Source organism: Gymnoscopelus microlampas (assembly GCF_963454915.1).
Source record: "Gymnoscopelus microlampas genome assembly, chromosome: 3".
NCBI lineage: Eukaryota > Metazoa > Chordata > Actinopteri > Myctophiformes > Myctophidae > Gymnoscopelus > Gymnoscopelus microlampas.
Window position 1 is genome coordinate 48,334,580 of NC_139940.1, and position 15,978 is coordinate 48,350,557.

General features: G+C 41.8%; 1 protein-coding gene across 1 annotated transcript; it reads left to right on the top strand.

The window, feature by feature from the left end:
* Nucleotides 1-1,895: 1,895 nt before the first annotated feature.
* LOC311041456 (uromodulin-like) lies at nucleotides 1,896-12,729 on the top strand. The gene is made up of 6 exons (XM_084051838.1): nucleotides 1,896-2,454; nucleotides 9,874-10,139; nucleotides 10,783-10,928; nucleotides 11,688-11,927; nucleotides 12,148-12,307; nucleotides 12,407-12,729. The coding sequence occupies exons 1-6, from the start codon at nucleotides 2,205-2,207 to the stop codon at nucleotides 12,503-12,505; spliced, it is 1,161 nt and encodes a 386-aa protein (XP_083907964.1). The 5' UTR covers nucleotides 1,896-2,204; the 3' UTR covers nucleotides 12,506-12,729.
* The last annotated feature ends 3,249 nt before the right edge of the window (nucleotides 12,730-15,978 follow it).

The window sequence follows — 15,978 nt, forward strand, 5'->3', positions numbered from 1 at the left end:
TTAACAACACAAATCTTGTATTAGGGACCCTAGGAGGAACATTTCATTGACTGAGGAATCTGCATCTACAGCAATTTCACTGTCGGAATAATGTCTACACATACAGTTATATATATGATAACTGGTGTTACAGGTTGATACTGTATACAGTAGGTAGTGTAAAACATAATTTAACTGGCACCGATAAATGATTACCACCCAGTGTTATTTGAGGGGAACAAATATTGAAGGCATGAGGAAGAAAACTAAATACTGTGTTAATAGAGCACTGATGGAGATTGGATGGCAAACAACTACATTTGCGAATTAGCCTACTGTCATGCTCTCATTGTAAGCTCATAATCTAGTATAATCACAATTATGAGGAACTCTGACTTTACTCGAGTATTTCCATTTTGGATACATTTATTTGACAGCTTTGGTTAGTTACTTTGCACATTGACATTAGTAATACAAAACAAACAAAACAAAATAATTACATATTCTTGCATAACTAATCCAATAATATGATTGTGAAATGGACCATTCTGCATAACGAGTACTTTCACATTTGGCACTGTAAGTATTTTGATGCCAACATTTTGTTCTCTATGTAAGTACAATTTTGAATATAGGAATTTGGCTATATTCAGTATTCTTACATTGAGGTACACTTTTACTTAGAACATCTGGGAAGCTACTTATTACACCACTGCATGCTTTGTGTTTTATCTAGTCTTGTGAGCCAGACTGTTGCCTGCCACAATTTTCAAATGCTTCCATCATACATATACATAGCATTCATCTACTTAGCATTCATCTACATAGCAAACATCTACATAGCATGCATCTACATAGCATACATCTACATAGCATTCAGAGATAGTAGAATATTGTCTGGCTACTCAAGACTGTTTTATCACACCAGTGCTCTGCCTGCTATGTTTAATATTATCCTCTAGAGGTCACTAACGCTCCATATAACTTCCTAAATATGTCCCAAATACAGTTGATCAAACATTTCACACAACATTTATAAGCCTCAATTAACAATGACTATCATTTTCATGAAAGATGTTTAACATTAATAAGTTTGTCACCTGCCAGGTACAGTAAGTAAAATGAATTGAAAATCTTATAAATATTTCAAAATTAGGGGAAATATAATAGGCTATATATTTTTGTAAATAAATCTTGTTCAAGAACCGACAGAAAGGGTGAACGGAACTTGGAACGTTGTCCTTGTTTCTGAAAGTGTTTTATATGTGACAAAGAAAAGTTAAATTGAATTGAATTGAATTGAGACCTGAAATGAGATCTGTTCTTGCCAGTACTGACCTACACATTTAATTGTGAGTCTATAGTTAAAAGGCTTGATTGAAATGTGTAATTTTGTTTTATTTTACTGAAGTTTGTTTTGTATAGTGTGCAGTCTGGATGGTAATAAGTTCATTAACCCATCGTATGTGCACATGCACACTGGTAAAGTAAACTCAATAGTCCTTTCAGAAATGTTTCTTATTATTTATTTACTTCATGGCCTATAAGGACATGCCCAAAATGGGGATGCCTGGGTTATAGCTTAAGACTGCCAGGAGGCTAAGACAGGCATTAGGCCTACATGTGGTATGATGGAAGTGTATTCCGTTTTTGCGATCAATACTTGGGTCTTATCAGTACAGTTAGTATTCCATCACACATTATATGAGCAAAGGGGCCATTTAGGTGCCGAGGTGAGCGGGTGCGTGTCATATGGTTATTGTAGAGATTGCTGGCTTTTCAGAGTACAGTGTTACTTGAGGTGAGGAGGAGATCAAGTTCTACCAGTTCTACCTTACCATCCAAAACAACAACGTTTTTTAATTGGTATGGTAGCTTCGTCTGATAATATAAGACGGCTGCGCATGCTGTGCCACAAGCCATTGAGTTTAGGTTTGGGCTGTGTCACTAGTCAGTGAGTATAGGTTTGTGCTGGGTCACTAGTCAGTGAGTTTATGTTTGTGCTGGGTCACTAGTCAGTGAGTTTATGTTTGTGCTGGGTCACTAATCAGTGAGTTTAGGTTTGTGCTGGGTCACCACTAATCAGTGAGTTTAGGTTTGTAATGGGTCACTAGTCAGTGAGTTTATGTTTGTGCTGGGTCACTAGTCAGTGAGTTTATGTTTGTGCTGGGTCACTAGTCAGTGAGTTTAGGTTTGTGCTGGGTCACTGGTCAGTGAGTTTCAGGATGAAGGCTTGTGGTGCTTTGCTGTTTGTCCTCTTCTGTGTGTGTGAGGCTGACACTGAAGTCCAGTTCCAGTTGAGTTTCGACCATCACGACAGCCAAGGAAAAGTGTTGGAGTTGAGCCTCGACCTTCACCACTACCAAGGAACAGAGTTGGAGTTGAGCCTCGACCTTCACCACAACAAAGTAACAGAGTTGAAGTTGAGCCTCAACCATCACCACGGCCAGATAACAGCAAACAAAGAAGACACAGGTGAGGATGATTGACGTGCTTTTACAAAATGAGATAGTTGTGGTTTATTTCCATTACGGTGATATCTTGATGAGAAATCTTCTTTCTCCACCTGTCTATTTCTCTCTTTCTGTCTCTCGCTGCTCATTTATCGTTCCACTTCGGCCACTTCTACATTCCATTCCATGTGAATCCCAGACTGTGGAATTTACTGCGCGCGTACAGCTCGCTTGGATAATTGATATCAATGATACCGGCTACACCAGGCGCACGGATACGCGAGCCCCGCATATGCAAGCTTTAAAATAGGTTTTGGATACCTGCCTACCTGCCTGCCCCCTTGGACCCCTGTCTGCCTCATGCTGTTGTAAGCTTATTCCCTCTTGGTTTGGATACTAATAAAACACTTTGTTGAAGTAACTCTGCCTGTTGCCTGCTCTTGGGTTCAATTCTCGACGCACCCTGACAGTACGAACTAGTAGTCAATGTGCAGAATTATAGGCAGTGGCTTGAATGGTTAAGTGGCCACAGGTGTGTAAGGGGCATGGCACTGTATGGCTGATGAGGGAGTGGGGTCAGGAGATGAAACTAGGACTGTGAGATGGAATGGAATGTAGGAGTGGCCGAAGTGAACGACAGACAGAAATGAGCAGAGAGACACAGAAAGAGAGAAACAGACCGGTGGAGAGACAGACCGTGACAAGTTATTGATTTTATCTAGGCTTGTAGACATGTTTCTCTTTACAAACATTACTGGATGTGAGCGCATCAGGGGTCATCACCTTGTGGCGGACATTTTTGTCAAAATTATATTTTTGCCATGGACGTACAAAATGAGCTGACAATAATATTACTGAAAACACATAAAGAGCTAGCCTTAAATGTATTAGTGCAGTCGTTCTCAGAGTGGGTCGAGGGACCTTCCTTGAAGGGGTTCCAAATGGACCCTTTTAAACAGGTCTGTAACTCTCAGAGTGTACAAATGGAACCACATTTGTACACTCTCAGAGTTATGGGGGTCCTTGAAAATGAGAAACAAGTTTGATAATCAGTGTACTAGTGGACTCCTAATGTCATACATATTCTGAAGAAAACCTGGAGACTGACAGTAATTGGTTCTTAAGATCAAAATAAGAACATTATAATGTTATGTAAAAACAAAATAGAAAAATTTGACATGGACACATTGATGACCCCATGGTGCGCATTCAGAGGCAAAACCGCTTAGACACACGTACTGTATACAGGGCAAGCAAACTGGTAACCATTACCAGATGGCCTCTCTACTGATTAAGCTACAGCCGCCCCTATACTATATCGCTGTTGTCGGGCAGAAACCTTTTATCTCCATATCATGACTTTTTGTTAGGGTTTGTTTTTTTGCAAATAAAAAAAAGTATCAAAAGTAGCAGATCCACCAGCTCGAAACGTGGCGTGAAGCAACACGTTTTGAGCTTGTAGATCTGCTACCTTTTTCTGTGCTATTTTTTAATATGAATCCTGAAAAGTAACAGTTTTGGACATACTGTAGTCTACAGTATGTAGACGATATATTGTTTAAGATAAGATGTACTTTCATGTGGCTGAGTACACAGTGCTGCAGTACGACTTTGTTGCATAAAACAAAGACATTATTACAGTGCATCACATGAACACAGCAGCAGACAAGGACATTCACATGGAAGACAGGACAAGACAAATGTAGGCTTTGCCTTTTTACAGGGGCCAGTTCCGAATTGCACCTGTAAGTGCTCTTTTAGAGTGGTTTTGAAGGAGAGTAAGGATTCACATGTTTTTAAAACTGTTGGTTGGGCATTCCACATTCGTGTGGCATAGCAGTAGAACACTTTTAATCCCTTGTTGTTCACACCTAGTATTAATATGCCTGCTATGCTAGGAATGGCTGTCTGGCTGTCATGTTTCACATGCGGCAATATTTGTTTGATCTGGCAAATAAACCTGTTGAAGTTGTATTGCGTGTTGTATCACAGTGTGATAATTCCCATGAGCAAGCAAGCTGGCTAACCCAAGTGGCTGAGCCGCATCACAGCCAAATATAACTCGCCATTTATGAAAAACATGAATTTATTTTACATTTTATTTTGTCATGCTGATTATCAATAACATTTAGGCTTCATTAGTTACTGTAAATGTTTAGACCTTGAAAAATGTGTGTCCTTGCCATCCCTGGTGGTCACTGCTCAGCTACATTAGCCACAATTGTGGCTGCCCACTGCACCAGAGAAGTGCATTTCAGAGAGTTTGGAATCAGAAATGATTATAATTCAACTGTATTTGTTTGTAAATGATCTGGTTTCATGTGATGCATCACAGTGTTATATTGCCCTGGTGTAGCGGCTAGGGCATGCGCCTTCACATGCGTGGGTGCGAACCCTGCCTGAGGTCAACATCAGCAAGGGCATGTGGTCACAATGGTACTCCTGCAGGAGGCACGTCTGAAGCCTGTCCGGGACAGGAGTCTCCTGACGTAAAAACAGAATATGATGATCACAGTGTTATAATGCCCATGAGCAAGCAAAATTTCCTTTCCATTTTATTTTTTTCATGCTAATTTATCAATAACAATCAGACCCAATTAGTTAAATGTTTAGATAATTACAACAAGCCTTTGATATGTAGATTACTGTAGCTAACACATACTGTTCTGTTACAGCGGTTGCCCTGTATACCTCCATAAAATAAAAGAGAATTATGACTAGTGTTATATAACTCGGACCGATTAATAAGTCACACCCAGCGTTTTTTTAAGGGGAACGAATGAAGGCATGAGGGAGAAACCTACTGTAACACTGTAATACCAGAGCACTGATGGAGGTTGGGTTACAAGATAAACAACAACATTTGCCAATTACTGTCACGCTCTCATTGTAAATTCATAATCTTTAAATCCTACTTGTCTTGCTGGGTTGGATAGATATACAACACACACGCAACACGCATGCATTGCACGCACACACTTCATATCTTTATTTGTGTTCACATTTAACAAGAAATTCACACATAACAATAATATTTTACTGTATAGTGGTAGAATACATCCAAGCCAAATCTAAGACATGTTTCTTAACCTGACAGACTCCCTAAAAAACGAACTTTGATAGAGGAATGTTGTTATGTTACTGAATATAGTGTCTTCTGACTTCATGGACAAAGTGACATGTTGGCCTCAGTTGTGTGTTCTCACGGTAGCATTCCGGCAAGGGAACGTATACTGTATATAAACAAAAGTACGGATGAATACTTTAAATTCATTCTTATTTTTCCCCTTTAACAAAATGGATTCTTATCAGTGTTTAAGCTTCAATCTCAACAATCTTATCCTTATCCTAACATCAGTTTTCAGTGTCGGTTCACAGTTACAGCATGTATGATGATGACTGCCAATTATCACAGAAGTAGAACAGAATGTAGCTATTGGCCTTAGCTCTTGGTTTGGGCGTTCCTGGGTTGCACACGGCTTTGCCTTCCCCAGCCGTGCATTGTTCCTCACATCTGAGTTCCACTTCCGGTGAACATCAGAATCAGAATCAGAAGACTTTATTGCCACAACATGTAAACATGTTTGGAATTTGGTTTGGTACAGTGGAGCGCAGTTTACAACAGGACTGGTGCAAGACAGGACAAGACAGCGCAAACCAACACCATAGTGCAAACAAAAAGCAATAAATAAGAAGTGCCAAAAGGTCAAGTGTTCAGGTAGGACGGTCCATATAGCTCTCTGAGGTCAGGACAGGTCGGGGGGGGGGGGGGGGGGGGTGGGCACCAGCAGCATTCAGTACATCAGTGCGTGTCTCACCTTATTTGACTGCATTTTCAACCTACAATGTATAGATAGCCTACAGTTGTGTCATTGCTGTAACTTGGTATCTGGAATGTGATGCTGTTGCTGCAGGGTCCACTATGGGTATCATATAGTATAATGTCTTATAGCCCCCCCGACCCAAAATCACCGCCAGCTGCTACTGAAACTATGCATATGATAAAGAACTCACACACAACAAAGCGATGACAGCGTTCAACGTTCACATGATGGAAACAGAAGCAGAACATGACCTGAGGACTGAAATGAGACGATGCCTCAGTATCAAGTGTCCAATGACAAGCTTTTATTGTACACATCTGTTCTAAAGAGGATAGAATCGTTGCTGTCAGTCAGATATGACTCTTATCTCCATATTTTACATGTCCTACACTTCATCATACAGTGTCGCACAAAAGTAGCAAAAATAGCTACAAGCTCTTAGGTCAGCTATTAGATCGCTATTTTCGATACTTTGGATTTAGTTTTAAGTGAAATTGGTTACAAAGGAAATGGGAAGATGACACACAGCAAAGGTCATCTGGATCGGGAGTCGAACTTGCGACACGCTGTCAAGCTGGATTACCAGCGTGTAGTATGCGCCTGGACTGAGTAATATCCGGTTCCATCTGGTCTGGATGGAGCCCTGAGGCCACAAGCCAAGCCACGCCAACACTACTTCTGTGTCTATCACGCTCAGCACTACACAGCACTGGTTGTGTGTATATCACACTCACCACTACACAGCACTAGTTGTGTGTATATCACACTCACCACTACACAACACTAGTTGTGTGTCTATGACACTCATCACTACACAACCCTAGTTGTATAATTATTACCATTGGTTGAAAATAATTGAATGGTTTAGCAGCTAAACCATTCAATTGAATGATCAGCCAAACTTTAGCTGATCTTGTGTTATATCATGAACCATCCAGACCTCTCAGGTCATCTGGGGTCACGTGCACGTCTGCTTTCTTTGAATAGAATCACAACTAAACATTCAGTTTTTATGCTCCATATATCTGGAACAAACTCCCAGAAAACTGCAGGTCTGCTGCCACTCTCATTTATTGTCTCCGCCAGGCCGAAAGGCATGGCCGAGACTATGTTTTGCACCCTGTCCGTCCGTCCGTCCGTCCGTCCGTCCATCCGTCCGTCTGTCTGTGAACAGCTAATCTCCGGCACTGTAGGCCCAGTCGCTGCGAAACTGTGCACACACACTCCCTGGATGCCAAAGCCGAACTTCTGCCGCAAATTTTTCAGATTGGCCTGTTATAGCGCCATCAGGAGGCCGATTTTTCACAGAACACATTTTTTGATATTACTCCTACAGATTTTGTCCAAACATCACACAAATTGGTACACAATATCTCTATAGTCATGCGATCAACACGGATCTGTCCGATTTTAAATCTTCTATCCTGATTGGCTAAGATTGGCTTCCAAAGTTTAGGGGATTGGTTTGTTTTGAACAAAATGCCTCAAATCATGAACACAGCATTCGATTTCTGTGAAATTGTGCACGCACATTCCCACTAGGCCAAAGAAGAATATATATAATGTATAGTGCCACCAGGAGGCCACAATAACTAACGAGAGAGAGAGAGAGAGAGAGAGAGCGAGAGAGAGAGAGAGAGAGAGAGAGGATGTGTGTGTGTGTGTGTGTGTGTGTGTGTGTGTGTGTGTGTGTGTGTGTGTGTGTGTGTGTGTGTGTGTGTGTGTGTGTGTGTGTGTGTGTGTGTGTGTGTGTGTGTGTGTGTGTGTGTGTGTGTGTGTGTGTGTGTGTGTGTGTGTGTGACTTTAAAAGCAGTGATAAGGAACATGGGAAGAGGTCTACAGTAGGAGAAGATAAGTTTCAGTTTAAACATACCACACTGGCTGCTATGTTTAAAGCTGCATCACACCTCAAGCAGACTGTAATAATCAGACTGTAACACTCAATACAGGATTTGATCATTCCAGGCCCAATTATTTGTATTGCCACAACCACCAATAATCATGATATAAGAGCAGCTATCTGCACATACAAACAACGTTCACTGGAGCAGTGGAACCCCTGTTTTGTTGTGGAGCATTTCCTATAACAAGGTATTCTGTAGATAGCCTACAGTATCGTGTCATTGCTGTAACTTGGTATCTGGAAAGTGATGCTGTTGCTGCAGGGTGAACTATGGGTATCATATAGTATAACGGATGTCATATAGCCCACCACCCAGAATTACCACCAGCCGCTACTTTGAGGCAGTATTACAAATAGCCGGTTGAATTAAACAAACAAAAAAGCCTGCGGGGCTATAAGCCCCCAACCTAGTAGAGACCTAGCTCCGCCTCTGCTCTATGGGTTATAAATGCTCACCTCCAGGTTGAATCTTAAATCACTGCCTCTGCAAGGTAAGAGGATAGGCGAGAAATACGTTTCTATTGTTGGCCCTACTGATTTGATTTGATTTATTTTCATGTCAAAAATACTTGTAAATACAATTATGTACATTTACATTCTGCTTTTATTTGTGGTGCTGTAGTCTGTCTAAAAATAGTATTGTATATTTTCAACAGGTTTGTGTCATGATCTCCAGGATGTGGACATTGGTGAGAGTATTAGCTGTTGTTCTGTTAGTTCTGTTCATACAGAATGTTACTGGAAACAGCCAGTCCTCCAGGGCCAAAAGATCTGTCGTCCAGTTCTCCTGTGGCAACGCTGTTTGTCCATTAGGCGAGGACTGTATCAGTACTAACGGGAACTCTCGCTGTGCAGATCCCTGTGATCACTACGATGTAATGAATGATGTATGGAGAAGCATAGATACAGAAAACGGTGTCCCCCGCTGTGACACCAAAGATCACGGGTGGCAAGGGTGGTATCGACTAAAGCTTTCGGGGTCCAGTGCCCAGATACCAGACAGCTGTGTTCCGCAGACCAGGTGTAGTACACAAGTAACTCTGTGGATGAACCAGTCTCACCCTGCAGCGGCAGATGGAATTGTACAGCGCGGTGTCTGTGGTAACTGGGGCAACGACTGTTGCCAGGTTCCCTCACATCCCATCCACGTCAAGAACTGTCAAATGAACTATTATGTCTACAAGCTCGTAAGTAGCCCAGTGGCAGCCTATTGTGCAGGTAAAGTGTTGTTGTAAAATAAATTGTTCATAAAATATAATCTATAATATATTACAAAGCTTGTTTGTTGGCGTTGAAGGTTTCAGTGTTTTTTTTGTTAACCCATTAAAACTGCTAACTATAGCAACATACATTTTTCAGAAAACTCTTCAGGATTTAGAACAGTGGTTTAGAACAGTAGTTCCCAATAAGTTGCAGATATAAAAGCTCACAGCGCATCACTTCGTGCCGTGCTGCGAGCTTGTACATTTGCTATTTAACTTTTTTCTTTTTTTTTATAATTGTAATTTTTCTTTAACACAAATCTTCTCTTCTGGGGTCCCTGGCACAAAAACAATTCAGATGGGGGTCCGCAGCCACCAAATGCATATCATTTTGGGGGTCTTTGGCACGAAAGAGTTTGACAACTACTGATTTAGAAGGGATTTGTAGAATATGCCTCAGGTCTTAATGGGTTAAAGATATGCTGTAACCTTTTTTTGTTTTACCTTCCTAGATCTCTCCTCAAAGTATCCTCAACCCACTCCATCTCCCGTCACTCAACCCCCTCCAGTTACTGTCCCTCAACCGCCTTCAGCTGTAATTATTTGTGGTCAGAGTCAAATCCAGATTGGTCTGCTGCTGACTGAGCTGCAATCCTCTGGTTTGAATGGATCCTCTGGTCACCTGGCCGACCCGCGGTGCTCATCTTTCACAGAGCGTGATGGAACGGTGTGGTACCAAGTGGACCGTCAGGCTGACACCTGTGGGAACACATTTACGGTGAGGATTTGTCTGATAAACTTGTTGCTGTTGTTACATTTATTGTCTTTGTTGGGTGTGACGTTTGTTTTAGTTGTTCTTTTGTGCAAAACAAAAGAGCTGTCTTCTCGTCTCCTGTGATTCCTAGATTAACCCATTGAGACCTGAGGCCCGATTCTACAAATGCCTTCTAAATCAGACTTGTTCATGTCAAGGACCCCCAAAATGCGGACCGCCCATCTGAAAATGTGTTGTGCCCCCAGAAGAGAAGATTTGTTCAAAAACACTTTCGAGATTTTTCAAAAAAGTGCCAAAATAGCAGATGTACAAGCTGAGCTTGTATATATGCTATTTTTGAGAACCACTGTTCTAGATCCTAAGAGTTTTCTGAAAAACGTATGTTATATACGTACATTATAGCTGGTTTTAATGGGTAAATCATAATTCAGCTGCTACAGTGATGCTGTTGGCCACAGTGCATTACGCAGTTGTATAACTCCATGTAACCCATGGATTGTATTTTTTCCTTTTTAATTAACTTGATGTATTTAAAATTCAGACATACTGTTTAATTATGTGATGGCAACTCATTTAGTACTCCAGGTGTTTCCAGCTGGCTAGATGATTCACTGGACTGACCATTCAGTTAACCTCTGTCTTTCAGGCCAACAACACCCATGCCATCTACTCCAACAGTTTGTGTGTCTACTCTGCAAATGATGTCTCACTTCCAGACCGTTTTCCCTTCTCCTGTGTCTATCCTCTGGCCATGGAGACCAGCCTAGATGTGGTCATCAGACCAAACATTCAGTAAGTTATTTTCAAAAGTCTATACAATCATGATTTTCATACCGTTCAGAAATGAACTGAATCCAATGGCTTCTTTGAAAATAAAAACAGCAAACAGACAGACGACACAAAGCGATCTCTTGTCCAAGAGCTCTTCACTCTTTGGTTCTGGTAACTGTCCCCTCCTGTATCACTCTGGAGAGGGCTTGATCCAGTTAGTTTTTCTTTCTCCTATTGTTGGTTGTGTTCCTATCTGTTACTATATTTATATGTTTCAGAGCGTCCCAGAAATATGTTTCTTTATGTATATTATATATATTGAATATTGCATATTTTATATTCAATATTTATATATGAATAATGAAATGATGAAACATGCACAATTCACTGTCATACTAAAATAGTGTGTTGGCCACTTGTCAGTAATGGGTAATTATCCACCCCATCCATGCTGATGGGTAGGTAGATTGAGGACACTCCCATGTAATGAAGTTCACCATTGTCGCAGACCCTTTATAAGTGATGAGTGCATTCATTTTCTGTTAAACCCTGAGGAAGACTTTACTGTCGAAACGTTGGTTTCTTTTTAATCAACTTTTTGCATCGTGGCTAAGAGCTGTGCGGCCTCATCCTTTGTCAACATTCTTTGAAAATCAAACCACACAGTTATGATTTGGAAAATGGGTGGCAGTAATTTCAAGTACCGTAGTATACCAATGTGCTAAACATGCCAGACCACATGTGCGGTTTTATCCTTCAAGTGCCATGTTTCCTTCACAGGCTGCAAGGTTCACCAGTTGTGGGTTCACCAGCCAGCGTCGCTATATCCTTGTTCCAAGACTCCAACTACACAGAGCCTTACCCAGCAGGCCCAGTCTCCCTTTCAGTGGGCTCTGCCCTGTATGTAGGAGTATCTGTAGGAGAAACAGATCCAAGGTTTGTGGTCGTTCTGGACGACTGCTACATCACTAACTCTACCAACGCTGATGACCCCACACGGCACTTCTTCATTCAAAACAAGTATGTTTCATTCTTCAGCCTCAGCAGATGGTTTGTGTCACAATAAACAAAAGAGAGAGTTGGGTAGAAGTTGGGTGGGAGCGGGGTCTGGGTTTGTGAGGTTAACATCTAATATGAATAATATTATCAGTCCAGTGTCTTTATCAAATAAATGGAGAATGAAGGATGAAATAGTGATGTGTAATCATGAGCCTACAACGTGACCTTTCTTTTACCCCAGGTGTTCTACCAACCGTCGTCAGGTGACAGTGGTTGAGAGCGGCTCTTCCCTCCAGGCTCGTTTCTCTGCCCTGCTCTTCCTGTTCCATGGAGACTACAGAGATATCTACCTTCACTGCAGCCTCCACCTGTGTGACCAGAGAGCCTCCTCATGTTCTCCTGTAAGTTTCACACTTTCTTTCCACACTCTGCTGTTTCACACCAGACAGTTAAGTCAGTAGCAAACTGTGTGCTTACTGCTATTCCTTCACCATTCACAGGTTTGCTCAGGGAGGCGTCGTCGCTCCGTTTCCACATCTGTACCCTTCAAACCCATCACCATTGGACCAATCACCAGTGACTATCAAGAACAGCAATAAGAACTGAAGAATTGAAGTGCTGACATCTCAATAATGTTAAAGTGGATTTCATTTGTTTTAGTTTTTTTCACTTTGCTTTGGATCTTAAGGGGACAAGCTAGTGAAGTGAACCAGCAGATTTTTTTTTTAAACTCCAACATATTCCATTTCTATGATTGCATGATTTTGATTTGGTTTTTAATTTATCAATTTCTCTCTTGTGAAAAAAAAACAACTTAAACATAATTTATTGACGACTTGATTGATTAAAATGTGCTTGAAATGGGGAATCTGTGTCTGCTTCTTCAATGTATATATATGTTACAGGGAAATTGGAGAACCAGGGAAATTGGAGAAGGCACGCTCGTATTTACCACCCACCCAGCAACTCTGACACTAGACACTAGAGGAAGCCACGAATGCAAGTCACGAGCCAGGCTTCCCAACTAAAGTGCACAAACATATATGGCCGCGACCACACACTCATACACGCGCACGCACTCATGCTTTCAATTTGGTTTATTGAAAGCATGACTGTTAAGATACTTTTATTGTGTTCTGGCTTTTAACATGTATTTTAGTTTCTCCCTGACACACACACACACACACACACACACACACACACACACACACACACACACACACACACACACACACACACACACACACACACACACACACACACACACACACACACACACACACACTTTCTTTATATTGGTAGCCAACCAATGAACCTCTCTGTGGAGTTATTTTGGTTGCATTGGAATGGCTGAGATTTCATTTTAAAGACCACTTTTACATTTTGTGCTGCAGATTGGGGCAAAAAAAAGCCTGCCGCAAGCTGGAAACCCTTTTTCCATAGCCACGCCTCCCTAATTATATGAAGTGATGAGGACAGGACAAGATCAGGAATGACTAGGATCAGCCCAGGTTGAATGGTTTTGGGATAAAGCAGAGAGGCAAGGTTGAGATGGTTTTAATGTGTGCAGAGGAGGGGTACATTGGAAGAAAGACGCTGAGGATGGAGCTGCCATGCAGGAGGAGAAGAGGATGGCCAAAGAGGAGGTTTATGGACGCAGTGAGAGACGACATGCGGTGGCAGGACTGAGGAAGGTGCAGATAGGAACAAATATGTATTGGAAACATCATGTTTTTTTGTTTTTTTTGTATTTTTTGGGCTCCCCAGTGTCTCTTGTACCCCAAAACATTTTTTTTTTTTTAACATTCAGTCATTCATTCTCATTTCAGAGATTTTCAGAATGGGCGTGTCTGAACAGGCCATCTCAGAATGGCAATGTTTGCTTACATCACGAACCATTCTGCCCATGTATTTTGACAGACAGAATTGCTCAGTAGCACCCCTCTCCCCAACAGGACGTTTTGGTATTGCAGCTGAAAGTGCTTTAAGCCAGAGAGAAGTTAGTTGGAATGAGTATATATGAGGCTTGATTTAGGCTCAAACCTTTTGAAAATGGTTTGAGGGACATACACCATATGATATTAAATATCAAATATTTTTTTTAAATTCATGGTGTGTCTCCTTTAAAGCCACATGGTGGCAGCCAAACACCACTCACTCTATTATAAGATGCACAAAACATGACTTAATACATAATAGTAAACTGACATAACTATGCAATAATTGAGAGCATTTAGTATGTGACAGGTGTAAATATGACTGAGTGAATAAAGAAAATAGATATTCAATTAAACTTCACCTTGACTGAGTCCATAGGAGATGAAGTTACTCAGCACTGAAACACATTTGATGAGACAATATCAAGCTGAGCATAAATATCTGCATTATTCATAATTAACACAACACCAACATACACAGCTGCAGTTCACTCAACAATTATGGTAATAATGTATTAACATCAATGACTATGAAGCGTGACAAAATAGATCAATATCATATTCATCACAAAGTTAATTAGAACCTTCTTGCTATTATCTGTAGGGTGCTCAACCAGCCTCTATAGGGGGTACACGAGACAGACATGTAATGGTGGTTTGGTGTACTATTCATTAATTTCCATGTCCATTTCCACAAAGTAAAAACAAGCAATTACAAATGTCTGCTCTAATTTACAAACTAAAAATCACACCCTGTGTGAAGGAAGCGGTGCCTTTGGGGCGGGCCTTAACTCATTTCAATGCGTCCCTATTGGTGGTCTGAGTCCACTTACCAAATTTGTACTTGGGAGCATGCTGCAAACTGGAATGATGGCTGTTTAAAGCCCAGCCAATGGGCAGACAGAGGGGGCGGGGCTTAAGTAATGACAGTTAGTCCCTATTGCTGGCTTTAGTCCATGTACAAAATTTGTACTCCATAGCATGCTGCGAACTTGAGTTATGGCTGTTTGAAGGCCAGCCAATGGGAAGACAGAGGGGGCGGGGCTTCAGCAATTCATGCTGGGCCCTATTGGTGGTCTAAGTCCACATACCAAATGTGGACTTGGTGGCATGCTGCAAACTGGAGTTATAGCTGTTTAAAATCCCGTGCTCATCCCGTGCTCATACGGGCGCGGGGGGTCCCTGGACCCCTCTTTGATAACTTCATCAATTCATGCTCGTGCCTATTGGTGGTCTAAGTCCACATACCAAATGTGGACTTGGTGGCATGCTGCAAACTGGAGTTATAGCTGTTTAAAATCCCGTGCTCATCCCGTGCTCATACGGGCGCGGGGGGTCCCTGGACCCCTCTTTGATAACTTCATCAATTCATGCTCGTGCCTATTGGTGGTCTAAGTCCACATACCAAATGTGGATTTGGTGGCATGCTGCAAACTGGAGTTATAGCTGTTTAAAATCCCGTGCTCATCCCGTGCTCATACGGGCGCTGGGGGTCCCTGGACCCCTTTTTGATAACGTCATCAATTCATGCTCGTCCCTATTGGTGGTCTAAGTCCACATACCAAATTTGGACTTGGTGGCATGCTGCAAACTGAAGTTATAGCTGTTTGCTTCTTTGCCGTGCTCATCCCGTGCTGAAACCGCCGGCCGGACGGACATACAAAAGTCAAAAGCCACGTATAGAGCGGTTGGCACCGCTAAAAATGTTTCTGCTGCAAAAATATGAAAGCATCGTCATCTCCCTTGATGGGCCTATCTGCCTATAGCCTATGTGTGTGTCCTTGCCCTCCCTCATCCTCTTTGCTCTTTAAAACTGATACACACACATGTGTGTGTGTGTGTGTGTGTGTGTGTGTGTGTGTGTGTGTGTGTGTGTGTGTGTGTGCGTGTGCGTGTGTGTGTGTGTGTGTGCGCGCGCGGGCGTGTTAGGTTTAGTCACTTAAATGTTTAATTACATGCGTTATGAATATTGTTGCATGATTACATTCTTTAGTACGTCTATGAATAGGCTATGTTGCATTTTCTTTTCTTATGTTGTGGAGGGATTGGGGTGGATCAACCCGGTCAAGATAGAGGGGTGTGTGATGCTTACAAGGTTTGGGAACCGCTGGTCTAATCTAATCCTACACTGCTGA

Excerpts from the sequence above, each read along its gene's own strand:
- LOC311041456 (XM_084051838.1), top strand. The coding sequence starts at position 2,205 with ATGAAGGCTTGTGGTGCTTTGCTGTTTGTCCTCTTCTGTGTGTGTGAG. Across the intron at positions 2,455-9,873 it reads AGCAAACAAAGAAGACACAG|ATCTCTCCTCAAAGTATCCT; the intron begins GTGAGGATGATT and ends TTACCTTCCTAG. Across the intron at positions 12,308-12,406 it reads GAGCCTCCTCATGTTCTCCT|GTTTGCTCAGGGAGGCGTCG; the intron begins GTAAGTTTCACA and ends CACCATTCACAG.